An 18619-nucleotide genomic window follows, 5' to 3' on the forward strand; every position below is an offset into this window, starting at 1 on the left:
TTTTATTATTGAATTGTAAGAGTTCTTTGTATATTCTGGGTACAAGTTCTTATAAAATGTGTGATTTGCAAATACTTTCTCACATTCTATAGATTTTCTTACTATTTGCTCCCATGTTATTCCAAATCTCTTAATAAAAATGGAGAATAATTTTTTTTCTAATAAGCTTATCTACATGTTTTGAAAATTTTCATTCAAATATATCTTTATTTGTTTGGATTTAGAGGCATCATATTGAAATTTGGCATTGAATCAGCTCATTCTAGTTATAAAACTATGTTTAAGATAGTTATTTAATTATTGTGTTCTTATGGTAATAGTCGTTCCTCCTTCATTTTTTAGCAGCGTTATTGAGCTATAGTTCACATGCCTTACCTTTATCCATTTAGAGTGTACCATTTAATGGTTTTGGGTATATTTACAGAATTGTGAAACCACCACCACTATCTAATTTTAGAATATTTTTATTCCCCACAAAAGAAATGCTACACATTAGTTGTGATTCTGTATCCCCTCTGCCTAGCCCCAGGCAACCATTAATTTACTGTCTCTATGGATTTTCCTCTTTTGGACATGTCATTTAATGGAGTCATACAACATATATAACCTTTTTAGAGATAGGGTTTCTTTCTGTTGCAGACTGGAGTGCAGTGGCATAATCATAACTCATTGCAGCCTTGAACTCCTGGGCCCAAGTGATCCTCCTGCCTTAGGCCCCCAAGTAGCTAAGACTACAAGTGTGTACTGCCACATCTGGCTAATTAATTTTTTCTTTTTTTGGAGAGACAGGGTCTCACTGTGTTGCCCAGGCTGGTCTTAAACTCCTGGCCTCAAACAGTCCCTCCCTTGGCCTCCCAAAGCACTGGGATAAGAGGTGTGAGCCACCACACCTAGCCATGTGCCTGGCTTCTTTACTACTTAGTTGAAGTTTCACAGTTCGTCCATGTTGTGGCATATATCAGTATTTTGTTCCTTTCCATTGCCAATACAATATTCTGTTGTATTAACATGTCACATTTTGTTTATCCATTTACCAGCTGATGGATGTTGGATTATTTCTACTCTTGACTATTATGAGTAATGCTGTTATGAACATTATTGTAACAAGTTTTCATGTGGATGTGTGTTTTCATTTCTCTTGGGTATTTACCCAGGGATGAAATTGCTGGGTCAATGGATAACTCTGTTTAACATCTGGAGAAACTGCCCAACTGTTTTCCAGTGTACTACCAGCAAGGTAGTACATCTTTGCCAACTCTTGTTATTATCTTTATTTTTGATTGTAGCCATCCTAGTGGGTTTGAATTGGTATCTCATTGTGGTTTTGATTTGCATTTGTCAAATGGCTAATGATGTTGAAAATCTTTTCATATGCTTATTGGCTGTTCATACATCTTCTTTAGAGAGATGTCTATTCAGACCCTTTGCTCATTTTAAACTGTGTTATTTATCTTTTTATTATTGAGTTATAAGAGTTCTTTGTATATTCTGGATGCAAGATCTTATCAGATGTATGATTTACAAGTATTTTCTCACATTCTATGGGTTGTCTTATTTTCTTGATGATATTGTCTGCAGCACAAAAGTTTTAAATTTTAATTAAATTCAGTTGATCGATTTTTGTTGTTGTTGCATATGCTTTTTGTGTTGTATCTAAGAAGGCTTTGTCTAACCAAAGGTCATAAAGATTTACTCCTATGTTCCTCTTCATTTTAATAGCTGTTACTCTTTGGACCACAATGCTTTCAGAATAAAAATAACTTTCTGAAAAGAATTTTTTAAAAATTTTAAGAGTTTTTCAAGATAATTGTATTAGCCTGTTCTCACACTGCTGTAAATAACTACCTGAGACTGCGTAATTGATAAAGAAAAGAAGTTTAATTGACTCACAGTTCTGTATGTTGTACAGGAAGCGTGGCTGGGAGGCTTCATGAAACTTACAATCATGGCAGAAGGCAAAGGGGAAATAAGAATGTCTTCACATCATGGAGCAGGAGAGAGGGAGTGAAGGTGGAGGTGCTATACACTTTTAAACAAGCAGATCTCATGAGAACTCTGATATGGTTTGGCTCTGTGTCCCCACCCAAATCTCATTTTGAATTGTACTCCCATAATTCCCATGTGTTGTGGGAGGGACCCAGTGGGAGATAATTTGAATCATGGGGATGGTTTCCCCCATACTGTTCTTGTGGTAGGGATTAAGTCTCATGATATCTGATGGTTTTATCAGGGGTTTCCACTGTTGCATCTTTCTCATTTTCTCTTGCCACTGCCATGTAAGAAGTGCCTTTTGTCTCCTGCCATGATTCTGAGGCCTCCCCAGCCATGTGGAACTGTAACTCCAGTTAAACCTCTTTTTCTTCCCCATGTCGGGTATGTCTTTATCAGCTGCATGAAAAAAGACTAATACAAACTCTACCATGAGACAGCACTAGGGGGAGGGTGCTAAAGCATCAGAAGCCACCCCCATGATCCAATCACCACCCACCAGGCCCCAACACAGAGAGCAGGCCATACTATTGATAAGGTTTACTTTCTAACACTGGGAGCAAGCCACATCAATAATCCATTAAGGAAAGCAACAATGAGTAATTTTTGATATTCTTCCAATTTTCAGTGAAAAGCAGTTTAAATTGTGTTGGTTTCCCATAGTATTGTCAATTTTATTTTGTTAATTGCAATTTTTATGTGTAGTGTTAAGAGGTAAAAAATAGTGTTGTTATGTGGTTTTTCCAATAGCCTGAATCGGGGAGGATACAGTCAGTTTTTAGAAATGATAGAAAAATGAATGAATTTAGAACTGTAGATGCTATGCTAGTTAATAAGGAAACCAGGCTCAAACCCTCAGAATGCCCTCAATATATAGCTCAGGATTCCTTCTCTGACATCATCATATATTGTGTCTAAGGATAAACATTAACTACTAAATGCAGTGACAATTAGCAAAATTTATAATCTGTTATTCATTAGTCCAAGGTAAGATATTACTTGATTTACTGAGTTAGGTAAATAGAAGAGGTTTTTTTTGTTGCTGCTGTTTTTGTTTTTGAGACAGAGTCTCGCTCTGTCACCCAGGCTGGAGTACAGTGGTGCAGTCTTGGCTCACTGAAACCTCCGCCTTCTGGGTTCACGCCATTCTTCTGCCTCAGCCTCCCAAGTAGCTGGGACTACAGGTGCCCGCCACCATGCCCGGCTAATTTTTTGTATTTTTAGTAGAGACGGGGTTTCACCATGTTAGCCAGGATGGTCTCGATCTCCTGACCTCGTGATTCGCCCGCCTCGGCCTCCCAAAGTGCTGGGAATAGACGTGAGCCACCGCACCTGGCTGGGAGAGTTTTTTTGGCCCCATAAAATTTCTGTATAATTCATAGTATGGAGTTGTAAGAGCTATTTTATTTTGCTCACAGCCATAAACAACCAATCATAATGAGTATCTTCTAGAAGATAACGAATCTTAAAACCAACATGTGACATGATCTTGTATGTAGAAAATCCTAAGGAATTCACACACACAGACACACACACACGTGCACACACACACACAAATCATAGAACTAATAAGAGTTCAACAAAGTCATGGGATACAAGATCAATATACAAAAATCAATTGTATTTTCTTTTTTGAGACGGTCTCACTGTGTTGCCCAGGCTGGGCTGCTGCCCAGGCTGGAGTGCACTGGTGCAATCTCAGCTTACTGCAACCTCCACCTCCCAGGTTCAAGTGATTCTTGTGCCTCAGCCTCCTGAGTAGTTGGGATTACAGGCATGTACCACCATGCCTGGCTAATTTTTTTGGTATGTTTAGTGGAAACAGGGTTTTGCCATGTTGGCCAGGCTGGTCTTGAACTCCTGAGCTCAAATGATCCACCTGCCTTGGCCCCCCAAAGTGGATGGGATTACAGGCGTGAGCCACTGCTGCTGGCCTCTCAATTTTATTTTCATATACAGGTAACAAACAATTCAAATATGAAATTAAGAAAATAATTTTATTCATAATAACATCAAGAATTAAATACATACAAATTAACACAAGTTTAAGACTAGTACCCTGAAAACTATAAAACATAACTTAAAAAATAAATTATGAGACATTCCATGTTCATGAACTGGAAGATTCAATATTGTTAAACTGGCGATACTCTAAACTGATCTATATATTTAACATAATATCTATCAAAATCCTAGCTGGCTTTTTTATCCCCCCAGAAATTGAGAAGCTTATCTGAAAATTCATGTGGAAATGAAAAGAACCCAGACTAGCAAAACAATCTTGAAAAAGAAGAACTTAACACTGCCCAATTTCAAAATGTACCACAAAGCTTATAGTAATCAAGATAATGTGGTACTTGCTTACAGAAAGACATATGTATCAATGGAATTGAATTGAGAATCTGAAATAAACCCTTTTTATCATCTGATTTTTCATAAAGATGCCAAGGCAATTTAATGTGGAAAGAATAGTCTTTTCAACAAAAGTGCTGGGACAATTGTATTCTCAAGTAAAAATATTAATTTGGACCCCTATCTCATACCATATACCAGAGTTATCTCAAAATGGATCATAGATCTAAATATAAATGTTAAGTCTATAATCTCTTAGAAGAAACCTAGGAATAAATTTGTGTGACCTCAGGTTAGGCAATTATTTTTTAGATATTTTACCTAAACACAAGTGATTTTAAAAATTGATAAATTATATTTCATTGAAATAAAAAAAAACTCTTATGCTTCAAAAGACACCATTAAGCCTGGGCACATAACTTATGCCCATAATCCCAACACTTTGGAGGACAAGGCAAGAGGATCACTTGAGGTGAGGCGTTTTGAGACCAGCATGGGCAACATAGTGAGACTCTATCTCTACAAAAAAACAACAAAACTAGCAGAGTGTGGTGGTGCATCCCTGGAGTCCCAGCTACTTGGGAGGCTAAGGCAGGAGGATTACTTGAGCCCAAGAATTTGAGGCTGCAGTGAGCTATGACCCTGACACTGCACTGCAGCCCAGGTAACAAAGTGAGATCCTGTCTTTAAAAAAGAAAAAGTTAACATTAAGAAAATGAAAAGACAAGCCACACAAACCTGGAGAAAACATTTGCAATTCAAGAAAGGAGTTTAAGTCTTTTTTTTTTTTTTTGAGACAGAGTCTCAGCCTCCTGAGTAGCTGGGACTATAGGCACCCACCACCATACCGGGCTAATTTTTGTATTTTTAATAGAGACAGGGTTTCACCATGTTGGCCAGGCTGGTCTCGAACTCCTGACCTCAGGTGATCCACCTCCCTTGGCCTCCCAAACTGCTGGGATTCCAGGCCTGAGCCACCGTGCCCGGCTGAGTTTAAGTCTTTTTAACAACTTTATTGAGATATAATTTACATACCATAAATTCACTCATTTTAGGTACACAATTAAATGATTTTTAGTAACTTTACAGAATTGTGCAACCATCTTCACAATCAAATTTCAGAATATTTTCATCATCCCAGAAGGAAGCCTCATGCCCATTTGTAGTCACTCCCTCTTCCTCCTCTCAATTATACCTACCAGCTCCAGACAACTATAATCTACTTTCTGTCTTTCTAAATTTGACTTTTCTGGACAATCCATATAAATGAAATTATGCAGTATGTGAACTTTTGTGCCTGGTGTCTTTCACTAAGGGTAACATTTGTGAGGTTCGTTCATGTTGTTGCGTGTGTCAGTACTTCATTCCTTTTCATTGTCAAATAGACATGTAAACAAAGTCTTAAGTAACTAGGATTTCTATCATGCTGGATAATACAGCTGATTATGAATTGTGATATACATTTCTATCTAGAAGAATGTAATCATAAGCTGATTATATTTCTTCCACATGAAAGATAGTAAAGCTCAGTGGATTTCTAGGGTCATCGGACTCTTTTCTACAGTTCTTGATTAATAACTTAATAACACATCAACTTAGAACTACTAGAATAAGGGTGTCTTTATTGTACAGTGTATGTGATTTCTGCTACACTGTTCAAGGACGTTTTCACTGATAACATGAAGTTAAATTTGTTAGCTTGCTAAGATTACCATGATTTAAGATAGTTCCCAAGTATATTGGGAATTTAGAGTTTAATTCCAACTTACATTATACTACTTGTGGGAAAAAGCTGAGCTGCATATTTTACATTCCTTGTTTTATTTAATCTAATTTGTAAAACAGTGTTTGAGGATAAATGTGTCAAGCAATAAGAGGCTGTGCAAGACTACTTAGCCTGGGTCTCCAGGAAACCTTAAATTCAAGAGATTCTTTACTAATAACAAACCTGTGATAAAGTTTTGCTGAATCGATTTATCAATTAAAAAGTTCATGATGTGAAAATCACAATGCTCCTTGACATTTCAAGAGCATTGCAAAATACTCAGCAGCAAAACAATATGGTGATCTCAGAAGACCAGGTTGGGTAAGGCCTCAGAGAAAAAATAGGTGAAGAGAAAAACCATAAGGGAGCACTGAAGCACAAAACCTCAGTCAAGCAGATGTGGAATTCTAGTGGAAAATAGTTGGAGACAAACCCAACTGTGAAGCTTTCCAACTGAAGGGGACAGCCTTTAAGACAAAGAAAATGAACCACAACTAGCCATGGCCTGAGGGCTGGCTGCCATGATGTGCAGCAGCCCCATCAGGGCCCTTCTCCACTTGTGGCAAGGGTCAGCACCACATGATGTCACCTTGAAATACGGAGTGCAGGAGGGGGTAGAAATGGTACATATGGTACGTATTCTTCTGCTTGTGGGTGATACACTCCCTACTGTTGAGAAGATCTTTTCTCTGCAGTTGAGTAGATCCTATCTGTTTTGCTTCTGTGAATGGGGAAATGTCTACCCACGAGCTATAGCAGCACCTCTGCAAATGCTCATTGAATAATGCACACTGTAGACATTTTGACTGCCTATGTATAAGCCATGAAATCATGGAGAATATAGAAAGCCTGTAATGACATTCTTCAAAAAACTAAATGATTTTCTTGTACTTGTTGACAAGTAGAAATGGGATGTATTAGTTATCTGTTTCCTGTATACAAATTTTTACTCTAATATAGTACATATTAATTTATAGTCTGTAACTTTGCGCTTTATAATTTTAATTTTCTTCTAGGCATTTTAAGAGCTCAGTAATACACTTTACATTTTAAGGCTTAACACAAAGACAACTTGTAGGATATTCTATGATAAAACCAATCAAAGCAGGAGTTTTTTTTTTTTTTTTTTGACAGCAATTTAAAAAAATGAAACAACTGCAGCTTAGACCAGGAAGTTGATTTTATTTTCAAATTCCTGTAATGTGAGACTTGAACTCTTGCCAAGGTTTCATTGATTACTTACTTATATATACATTCTGCTTTGTATTTCAAGAGTAAAAAAGCCATAAAGAGTATCCTGCAAAAATGCACTTACTTACCAGCCCTTGAACCATTTCTATATGATGCTCCTCCCAATATTCTGAAGCATGTGGTTGGACAGTTCAGTAAGGTAAGAAATGCCAGCCTCTAAGGGGAGGAAGAAAATCAAAATGATTTGTTAACTTATTATTATTATTTTTTTCTGTTGGGTCAGTAGCTTTTTCTGTAAGACGGGGTCATGGTTTTACTGCTTAACTCTCACCAATCTGTATGGACAGGGAAGTTACCTTAACAAAATTCACATGTAAATAAAACACTTTCTTCATCCTCACATTTTCCTCAAAGCCTCTACTGTCTTTTTAACTGTTCCCAGAAAATAAAAATCTCATAATATAGATAATTTATATTGGTAAGTGACTTTTAGTAATCTTTCTAGTGTCTTTCATCTCACTCACCTGGGAGTACTGCAAAGATCATAAAGAGAAAAGGAAAAAGGTTTCTGAGCCACTGAAACATCTTTCACAAAGTTCATGTGCTTTACTGGAGATGTTCTCAGACAGTCATTTGGAGCATATTGACTTATTTTATGAACAATTTTAACAAATATAGCTGTCATATTTCTTAGATTGTTGCAGATTAAATGATAGTAAATGGTAGTAAGGTAGAAAGGTCAAGCTGCTAGAAGTGGGCACAGCCAGCAGAGCTGATTACCAATAGCAAAGGATAAAAGAGAATGACTCTATTACCACAGACACTGACAGTCAGGATGGTGACCCTAAGCTGTCAAGAGCTGGCTAAATTATGCTCAGTGAATTTGGCTTAGGAAAATGGGGTCTGTGCGAGTAGTAGCCCATGGTGGTTATGAGCTCAGGTTCTGAACTGGAGTACCTGGAGTTCCCACTTACCAGCTCTATAATTCTTTAACAAAATATTGACCTCTCTAAACCTTAGTTTGGTTACCCATAAAATGTAAATAATTAGAGTACTTATTTCATAGGGTCATTATAAAGAGTAAATGAGATATTATTGTATGTTAAGCATTTAGCTCAATCCCAGGCACATATTAAACACTCAAAAGAACAAAAACAACCAAAGAGTTGTATTTAAGAAATAAAATGTGCAAGTAGGTCAGGCTAATTTAAAAGATTTAAAAAAAAAATGAATGGGGGGTGGCAAATTCATTTGAATAGTCAGTTATAATGCTATATAAATGAGAAATTACTATTCATATACTATGTTTCTACAAATAATGAACAAAAACTATGTATTGTTATAACTTTTAAAGTAGTCCCTGCAAATAAGTTTGTCTAGTTTTAGGTCTTCATCTGAAAGATAGAGTCTGCTAACAGCCTTCAGTTCTCTCAACTCTGTTCATGATCTCCAACAGTATAACTGGCCCTCAAGTGCCAGAGCCACGGGAAAGTAGAAGTTTCACATTGCTGAAGCCACTCACCCAGGCAGGATACAGTTCTGTGTATCAAACACCTATGTCCTTTCTTCCTCCTTCCAAGAAAATAACCTCCCCCTCTTAGTTATATGGGATGTGGGAGATATAATGGCATGCCCTCTTGACAAACCAACTAAATAACCAAATAATGCAGAGAAAAGACTAAATTACCGCAAGGGAAATTGATCAATTTCTTTCTTTCTTTCTTTCTTTTTTTTTTTTTTTTGTACTTTTGGGTGCTAAGAAAGTGACCAGCTAATTTGGTCATCTAAGAGTGATAAGGGGTCGGGGCTGCATAGATCATCTACAGACAGAGTCATCTGTTCTTGAACTGGGTAATTGACATTATTTCTGAAAGTTTCATTTTGTAGTTTAATCTTTTAGGCTAGTGAGTGAGATATTCTGGTTTTATTGAAGTAGCTATGAAAGTAAACACTAACCTACATTAAGAGTTCAAAATACGTAAAACCAGTGGGATGTGTGGAAGTTAGCCCCAAGATAAAATAAATACAGTACCTGTATCATATACACTTATCAATGTGCCTTCAGGAATATTTTCTTAATCGAAAGATACCAAAGCACTAAAAAGAGATGATAAAGCAAGGTAGAAGGTGAAGAGGTACTGAAGTGGCTAGGGACAGAGATAGGGAGTAATGAAAATTCTCCAGGCCAAATGAAATATGTAAAACCAATATATTTATGGAATATTAAATTTTTTACAAATACATACTAGTGCAATCTTTTATTGTCCGTTGATTTATATTATTGTTCTATTAGCAAGATCCTTTTGTGGTTTTAATTATTTGTTAAATGCCTACATGTACCCAGCTCTCTGTTGAGCACTGGGGAACAGACAAAAAAGATTAAGTTGTTCTTCAGGGAACTTTATAATGTAGCTGAGGAGAGCAGACAAAACAATTAGAAAACATTTCAGTGTACTAGAGTGGGAGATAAACTTGTTTAAAAGAAGGAATGAGTGAATGTAGTCTGAAATGTTTAGATAGGGCTTCAATGGAGGAAGGACAAGTAAAAGGAGCTGGTCTCCTTGCAGAAGGAACAAGATGGGAAAAAAGGGTGTTTCTGTCAGAGGGATAGTAGCAGTGACCAAGGAGGAGAGCAGGACTTCCCACATTGTGAGCCCACCCCTTCCCCAGGACCTTCCTAGTCTGGTCAGTCTTTTTTTTTTTTTGTCTCTCATAATAAATTTCTTCATTTCCACTGGCTTTTTCCTGTCAACATGCAAACGTGCTCAAGTCTCCTTGATCCTAAGATCAAAACCTGCAACATCTTTAGCCTTTAGTTCTATCCTACCTTGGTCTACTGATTCCCTCTGTTTTCTCTTTCTGAAACTTTAAAGTTCGTCTTGACTTCCTTACTTGGGACACTTTCCTCAGCTGCTGATAACCTGGCTTCCTCAACTTCCCCTCCACACACAGCTGCCTTTACTCAAGTCTTCAGCACCTTTCTTCACTGTCAGATCCAGTGATGACTTGTTTTTTAGTTTTCATTGGTTGCTTTAAGAAACCTTCTCTTGGATTTATTGATTCCTTACATTTCTGGTCTTCTGTCTCTCTAACATTTCAGTCTCCTTTCTCTGCCTACACTTTAGTATATTTATTCATTTGTTAAACATTTGTCAAACCTCTGTTAGGTACCAGGCTAGAGGGAAATGAATGAATGAAGTCAAGTATAGTTTCTGCCTTCAGTGACATTGTGACAGACATATAATGCATAATTAAAAATTAAAATTAAAATATTGTGTGGTATTTAGGTATTATGTGGTAAGCACACCGATGGTGGTTTGACAGAATGCTGACGGAAGAGAAGGACTCAATTCATCCTGGGATAAGGGGATAGGGGCTTCCAGAGAAGGATTCTTAAAGGAGGTGACACTTGAGCTAAGTCTTAAAAGATGACTAAGAGCTAACCAAGCATAACGGGAGAGGTTTGTGGAGTGTGGAAAGCCATTTTGGGAAGAGGTAACAGCATGGGCAAAGGCAAGAGATGGCACAGCATGCATGCTGTGATGTTACTGAAACAATATTTAGGACGGAGAGTAGTGGTGGCTGGAGAGGTATTTAGGAGCTGGGTCCCAGAGGACCCTTTGTGCCTTGTTAAGGAGCTTGCCTTTAAATTCTCAGGGAGCAGAGAGACCTTGAATGGTGTAAGCTTTGTATTTTACATCTGTGAGTGGATCTCCGTTGCCTTTGCCCATGTTCATTGCCTTTATTTCATTTCTTTAGCCTAAACATTAACACATTCTAAAAAGAGCACATTTCACTTCAAATCATCAGCAGATTTGGCTCATTATGTTTTAGGTATATTGGGTATAAATTCTCTTTTACATTTTCTTACATACATTATTGCTTCTCAATAGTAATAATCTAACTTGGAAAAGAAAAGCTGACATTTTATGTGCTTCACTTTGCAAGGTGCTGCCGCATGATAGCAAAGCTCGACGACTTTTCGTAACAAGTGGTGGCCTTAAAAAAGTTCAAGAGATAAAAGCAGAACCTGGTTCTCTCCTTCAAGAATACATCAACAGTATTAACAATTGTTACCCAGAGGAAATAGTGAGGTAGGGAAAATGGACTTTGAAATGTTCAATATTAGAATATAGTTTTTCTGTCTTCAAATCTAGGTTTTATATCCACTGTGTCAAAATGTGGACTTTGAAATATGATGTGAGGCCAATATGTACCTTTATTCCTCTCTTGATCTCTTCCCCCTGCCAAATTAATTAATGATCTGACAGACACACACATTTCCAATTCAAACTGGAATGTCATCGAATACATTTTTGTACTAATTTAACACATGCTTTACTAAAGAGTACCCAAATATAGAGTTCAAAGTAACCAGTTTTTAAATTGTGAATATCTGATTATAAAAGGCCTATAGATTCTGATTTTCATAGTTCCCTGCATATTAAACAGATGTTGAGTAACAAAAAAAAGTTACTATCTAAATGCAAAAAAAACCCAAAGTAATGTTTATGATATGCAGGTACTTCAGAGTAATATAGCAAGATGCTATTTTCAAGATTAATAAAAAGATTCATTTTTAAATGAAGTTGATTTGCAGAGCATTCAGCCTAAGCCTCAGTCCTTGTAAACCTAAAGGAGAACTATTCCACTAAACTCAAAATAAATAAAAGCAAAGTTACCAAAAAAAGATAGAATGATTTAAACAACTGAATCTTTAAAAATGCCCCCAACGCATGCAGGATAAAGACATATTTATCTGTGTTTTCTAATCCTACATTTATTTCTTATTTTCTTTGATTAATATTGGAAAATATAAATTCTAATTTTTAAAACTTACATGCTGTAACATATACTTACGTAAGTTGTAACATGTCTGTTAATTCTTCCTATTTAATATCAATAGGGTTTAATACATATGGTAACATTAATTTTAAAAGCACAAAAGCAAGTTTAAGATTAACATTTGTTTTCTCTCCACATATTTTTACCCAGTAAATTCTTTCCAGAGTTGCAAGTTTGTGCACTTTTAGAAAGTTTATGAGAACTCCTTGACCAAAAGAGTTCCAATAAGTCAGTTTTGAAATATTAATATATATGATACATCAAAGCAGTGATATATCATAACATGTATAATTTGTCTAAATATATAAATTTATTTTTATTTATTTTTTTGAGATGGAGTCTCGCTCTGTCTCCAAACTGGAGTGCAGTAGCACAATCTTGGCTCACTGAGATCTCCGCCTCCTGGGTTCAAGCTATTCTCCTGCCTCAGCCTCCCAAGTAGCTGGGACTACAGGTGTGCGCCACCACTCCCAGCTAATTTTTTGTAGTTTTAGTAGAAACAGGGTTTCACCATGTTGGCCAGGATGGTCTAGCTCTTTTGACCTTGTGATCCACCCACCTTGGTCTCCCAAAGTGCTGGGATTATAGGCGTGAGCCACCATACCGTACCTGGCCACAAATATATATTTTAAAAGTTTATATAACATTCATTTAATGTAAAACCATTAAATGAAGGAAATATTAAAATCTTTTATGAAGAAAATAAAATTAATTTTTATACATGGAATATATGTCCCTTCAGGAAGAATGGTATTTTATATAAGTTTAAGGTAATTTTCAATGCAATTTTGTCACAAAGTTATAGAAAGACGTGAAAAAAAAAAAAAAAAAAAAAAAACTAAAGCATCCCCAGAATGAATGACCTATTAGAATCAACCAATGGTAAGGTGCTTTGTTGAAGAGAAGTTTTTTTCCCGCTTTTTTGGAGGCATATTTTAATTGAGCACCAGGAAAAACAGCCAACTCCATCACATTAGAAATTAATCTAGTGCCTTGTCAAAATACCATTGTAAATTTTTAACTGCTCCAGTTCTGTGGGCTGAGATTTTATTTTTAAAATTGGCTAATTATCACAAAGAACTTTGGTTACCTGACTAATGTTTTCAAATTTCTGATATATATATATTTTACCCACACAGGGCAAATAGGAAAACCTCAGTTATGTCTTAAAGCATTAGGTTCTATAAAATGGTATTTTATAGACATCTTGGAAATGTTGTCCTTCTATGAAAATAGACAAATATAATCTCAAAATAGTTTTATTTTTACAATTACATAATTCTCGAGAATCACTTGGTGACAACTATTTTAGAATTAATTATCCTTTGTAAGACAGTTTATCAACTGGTACATTTACATTCATCAGTTACTAACCTAAACATTTGTTTCATATTGCCTTCTGATTTAGTAATCTTTAAATTTTTTTAATACAGAAAGGTAGGTAAATGAGAGGAAAGGGGTCTGGACTAGACATTAGAAGACCTAAGTTCTGGGCCTGGCTCACTCCACAGCCATAGGGTGTTTTTGAACTCATTTTTCTTCAAAATTTCTGCCTCAGCTGGGATGGGGAAGCAGCTTTGGGGCAACATCTAATTTGGGGAGGGAGATATGGACACAGTCTGCCATTCAGCATATTTCTGGTATCATAACAATATAATAATAACCCCAATTCTCTGTGGGTCTAGGATAAGGTCAATTCGCTTACATTCTTAAAGGCCATTTAGAGGTAAGTTGGGATAGCCGTGTTTGCTGGCCAGAGGGAAGGAATTTCCTGGTCTTATCTAGAGGCTCATTTTCTTTCCAAAGGAGTATGCTAAGAGCTCAGGCCTAGGTGTCAAACAGACCTTAATTCCTCTCTCAGTTATAACTACTTACTATAACTAACTATTACCTTGAAGGTAATAGTTAACCCTTTTAGCCACAGTTTCCGCATCTATACAAGGTGATTAAAGATAATTACCTATTTCATATAGTTAGAATTAAATGAGAAAATGCTTAGCCAAAGGGCTACATGTGGCTACTGAGGACTAGAAAAATGGCTAGTATGTCTATTAAACTGAATTTTTAATACTGAATTTAAAATTTAAAAACTGACACTTGATTCAGTTATTGGAAAACTTTTAGATATGTTTGGAACAACTTGTGAGTCTATTTTTTCAACTGCAAATTTTATATAATCCAAATACAGACATACTAGCCTTTTTTAAAAAAAATTAATTTATATTTTTGAGATGGAGTTTCACTCTTGTTGCCCAGGCTGGAGTGCAATGGCGCGATCTCGGCTCACTGCAACTGCCACCTCCGGGGTTCAAGCGATTCTCCTGCCTCAGCTTCCTGAGTAGCTGGGATTACAGGCATGCACCACCATTCCCAGCTAATTTTGTATTTTTAGCACAGATGGGGTTTTGCCATGTTGGTCAGGCTGGTCTCGAACTCCTGACCTCAGGTGTTCCACCCTCCTCATCCTCCCAAAGTGCTGGGACTACAGGTGTGAGCCATTGCGCCCGGCCCATACGAGCCATTTTTCTAGTTCTCAGTGGCTGGTGGCTCCCATTCAGTCTACATGTAGTTGGTGGCTCCCATATTTAACATGGTAATAACAATTATTATTAATCTAATATCAATGATGACATCATTATATCAATACTAAGAATACTATATTATTAAATACGTAAAATATTAATATATTAGTATGGTAAATTAAATATTTATTACATTAAAATATAAAAATTATTAATATTTAAATTAAAATGTTAAAATTTTAAAGATATTTAAAAATCTACCTCTTGAATTCATATTATCTGGTGTCTGATACATTTGAAGGCCTAGGAAGGTAAAGTCTGCTTTAAAATTGTTTACTAACTCAGAGAAGAAACAGTTGTGAATTTCTCAGTGTAAGAATACTTCAAAGAAACCCACTGTTAAAAGACAATTTTTTCAAGAGTAAGAGACTGTTAGAGGAGAAACATTCTTTCAGGTAGCTTTTTGGGTGTGTACATAAGTATCTGTTTATGTATGCCTATAAGCACACTACTAAGAAAATACAGCTGTATTTTTTTTTTTTTGGTCCACCTTAACTTGATAAATTGTGGAAGGAATTTTAGTGTAATATAAATTTTGAGTTTTTAGGTCAAGCATCTGGGCATAGATAAAGATAACTAACAAAAGGCAAAGCAAGTCTCTAATATTAGGTTTTATCTGGAGAAAATGCCTTCAGAAGCTTAACTATTTTGAGTGATTTGAGAATTTTTGAATTATACTTTATAAATTTTAAAAAATTATTCTAGAATGCCTGCTAAATTTTATTTGACATTCATTTATCTGCATGTAAATTATTTCCATGACATATTAAGCATCTCACAATTGATTGATCCACATATTTAATACTTTATACTAAATCTTGTATAAAATGTTCAATTTATGAATGTAAATGTATAGTACTATAGATGCCCAAGAACTATTGATAGTAAAAATGATTAATTTCATAGGTTTGTATGATACAAGTATTTGTAAATAGTTTTTCAATATGAAATTATATTTTATTAAATAGTTTTTCAATATGAATTATACTCCCAGAAATTTTTGTTTTCCTAGGTGACCACATCTGATTAAAACCCATGCTGAGAATGATCTCTAAGGCAGTTAGAATGCAGAAGTTGATTAGTAACAATAGACTGTGTAGTCTAACTTATGAAAAAGGTCTATTAGCTATGATCCTTAAAGCAACATTGGCCACTTGATATGATTAAAATGAAGTTTCTGTAATAAAATATTGTCACTGGATTGAAGATTCTTGTTTGGAAAATGTTCCCATTTGCCATTACATTTATATCCCTTAAATGTTTTGCTACTTCTCTAACACAGTTTTATGAATTCGTATTCTCTTCCTGGATAGCCTCTAACTTTATGCACAAAGTGTTACTGGAGCATAATTATTCGGAGTGTATTTGAGATTTCACTCACAGGATTATTTCAGATCAATCCCCTATACTGCATCTTATGTGCCTGCTGTGTTGATCATTTCACAAGCATTTAATGGCGTATTTTCTTTTTCAGGTATTATTCCCCTGGATATTCAGATACACTTCTGCAGAGGGTGGACAGCTATCAACCACTTAATAACTAAGCAAAGTTATATTTTGATACTCAAATTCACAGCAGAGTAGTTATGAGTAACAGTAATTAAATCTTCCTAAATATTTGAACTAAGTATATTCTAGATTTATTTAATGGGAAATACCTTTAGATAATATTTTCTACATTTATATAATACTTTAAACATTAGTAGCTTGAATATATGAAGAACTATTCCTGGTCATTCGCATGCATAGGACTTGCTCTAAAAGTAGATTTTAAAAACACGTTAAAGGGTTTTAAGGCATTTATTACATGCAGACACCTCCAATGAGATATAGATAAGAGATGGCATTCAAAAACCCTAAATTATTCTAGCCAATTCGTCATAGACATAGGCAAGGAAAGCTGGCCTTGCTAACTATATAGTAGGATACAGAAGAGAAATCTTTGAAAGAGGAAACTGATGACATATACAGGACACTTGAAGGAGACTCTGATGCTAGTTACATAAGTGCATTAACTTAAGACACAGACTGTGTGGGTAACCTGTTAGGTTTTGCCAAGTTTAGGAAGAATTTACTCCTCTTTATCACAAGTTTTCCAAAATCCCTTCCCCACCCTATCTAAAGTGTTCCTTACCTTTCATGGGGCCAGTGAGGGTAGAATTCAGAATAAAGAGTTATACTCCTGTATACATGCTCTCCTTCTCATTGAAAGGTTTCTTAGTCTAGCTCTGCTCATGAATAAACAAAGAAGCAGGCATGTAAAATGGATCCTTGTCCTAGCTTCACTTTCCCGAGTTTCAAAAGTCACATTTTCAGGTATTTAAGGAATAATTTGAAGATAATACCATCAGGCTCAGACTTCAACATGCATTTTCACTTAGGAAGCGGTAAACGGGTGAAAGAGGGTTTCAATAAAATTTTAAATAAAAAGAGCATTACAATTGTCCTTTTCATTTTTCCTATCCAGTGTGTTACTGACCTTGGGGAATATGTGATTGGATTTATGGGTCTTGATTAGTTGCTGTGTGTGTGTCTTTTGCTTTAAAGGGATATTACTCCTGCTGCTCTCTCCTGGATGAGGTGAGTGGTAACCCCCACAGCCCCTAGGCCACGGTGTTTCCAGTCTGACTGTGTTTTCAGGTTTCCTTCTTGGACTCTCTCTCTCTTTTTTTTTTTTTGTTATTTTTCATGCAAAAGGAGCTACCTATTTGTTTTTTTGTATTTTCTGGATTCATCTCTGTCATCATTATTTCCTAACAGTGCATAACTTTGTTGCGTCTTTTAAAACTTCATAATACCCAAGATTACCCCATTTCGTTTTGCCTTATATCCGGCTAAGATTGTTGGTGATTTCATTTTTTTTAATACTTCCTTGGGCCTATTTTGTTTCCTTGCAGCAATTTATTTGACCTGTTGAATAGGAAAATGTAATTTGTATTCCCAGTTTTATAGCTTTCCTTTCTTTCCTTCATGCCGACATAGCTTGTCTTATGAATCTTTTAATTGGAGAAAATAAAAGTAGTTTTTACCTTTCTTCATTAGGGCTATTCTTAGATGTGTTGGTAATGACAGAAATTAGTTTATCTGGGTAAAAACCACCTCAGATATTGTTGGAATGTCAAATTTCCTAGTTGAAGTTTTTCACTTCATAGATAATTTCATACTTATCAAATAGTACTAAACAAATAAGTAATAAAATACTTAATAGTGTTCAGATGGGTGTTATAATCTGACCATATGCATTGTGGAAAATTTATGCTATGAAATGTTTCTTGACATAAAACACTTTAAACAAAATGAAGCTTTACTTTTTGAAAAGTATGTTGTGAGATTTTAAAAATATATATATAAACAAAATCTTTTTCCTTTGTCATAGGGCAAAAATAATGCCTGTTATTAATGATATCCACTGATATTTTCCACCCCCATGTGAATTTTGTCAATTTCAATTCCCTGTGCAAACAAACCCCTGTCCCATTGCTCCCTACCCACCCCCAACCCCAGGAGTTTATTTAAAATTTCCCTGTTCTTAGGAATTCTCAACTTATATGAACAACTATTTTTAGGACGTCAGTTCAGGAATAGAATTACTTGGGACCTTATTATTATAGATTCAGTCCTTTCATGTGTTGTGGAAATAGGTGAAATCAGTGGTACCTGAAAAGAGATGTTGAAAACATAGGTTCTAGTCTCTCTCTGTTAAGTATTATAGTAAGGGTGATAATAGTTGCTCAGCTTACTCATAAGAAGCTTATGAAAATAACCTGCAGTGGTGAACATAACAATGTTATAAACAAACCCATTTTATACAAACTCGACATGTGATTAATGGAAAACCTGATAGTCAATGGCAGATTACATATTTTAGCCAGCAATTGTGCAGTATTCCCCAGGT

At 35.6% G+C, this 18619-nt stretch overlaps 1 protein-coding gene across 2 annotated transcripts in view; it reads left to right on the plus strand.

Annotated features, from left to right (window-relative positions):
- Positions 1 to 17159, plus strand: part of SPAG6 (sperm associated antigen 6) — a 65990-nt gene extending 48831 nt beyond the window's left edge. Inside the window, exons 9-11 of one of the 2 annotated variants that reach the window (XM_001097347.5) lie at positions 7380 to 7496; positions 11246 to 11391; positions 16199 to 17159. In XM_001097347.5, the coding sequence (XP_001097347.1) occupies positions 7380 to 7496; positions 11246 to 11391; positions 16199 to 16268 (333 nt within the window). In that variant the 3' untranslated portion in view covers positions 16269 to 17159. The remainder of the gene's footprint in view (positions 1 to 7379; positions 7497 to 11245; positions 11392 to 16198) is intronic. The other variant, XM_001097245.5, reaches the window with a different exon arrangement.
- Positions 17160 to 18619: the final 1460 nt, after the last annotated feature.

Source organism: Macaca mulatta, chromosome 9 (assembly GCF_049350105.2).
Source record: "Macaca mulatta isolate MMU2019108-1 chromosome 9, T2T-MMU8v2.0, whole genome shotgun sequence".
In the NCBI taxonomy this organism is placed as follows: Eukaryota; Metazoa; Chordata; class Mammalia; order Primates; family Cercopithecidae; genus Macaca; species Macaca mulatta.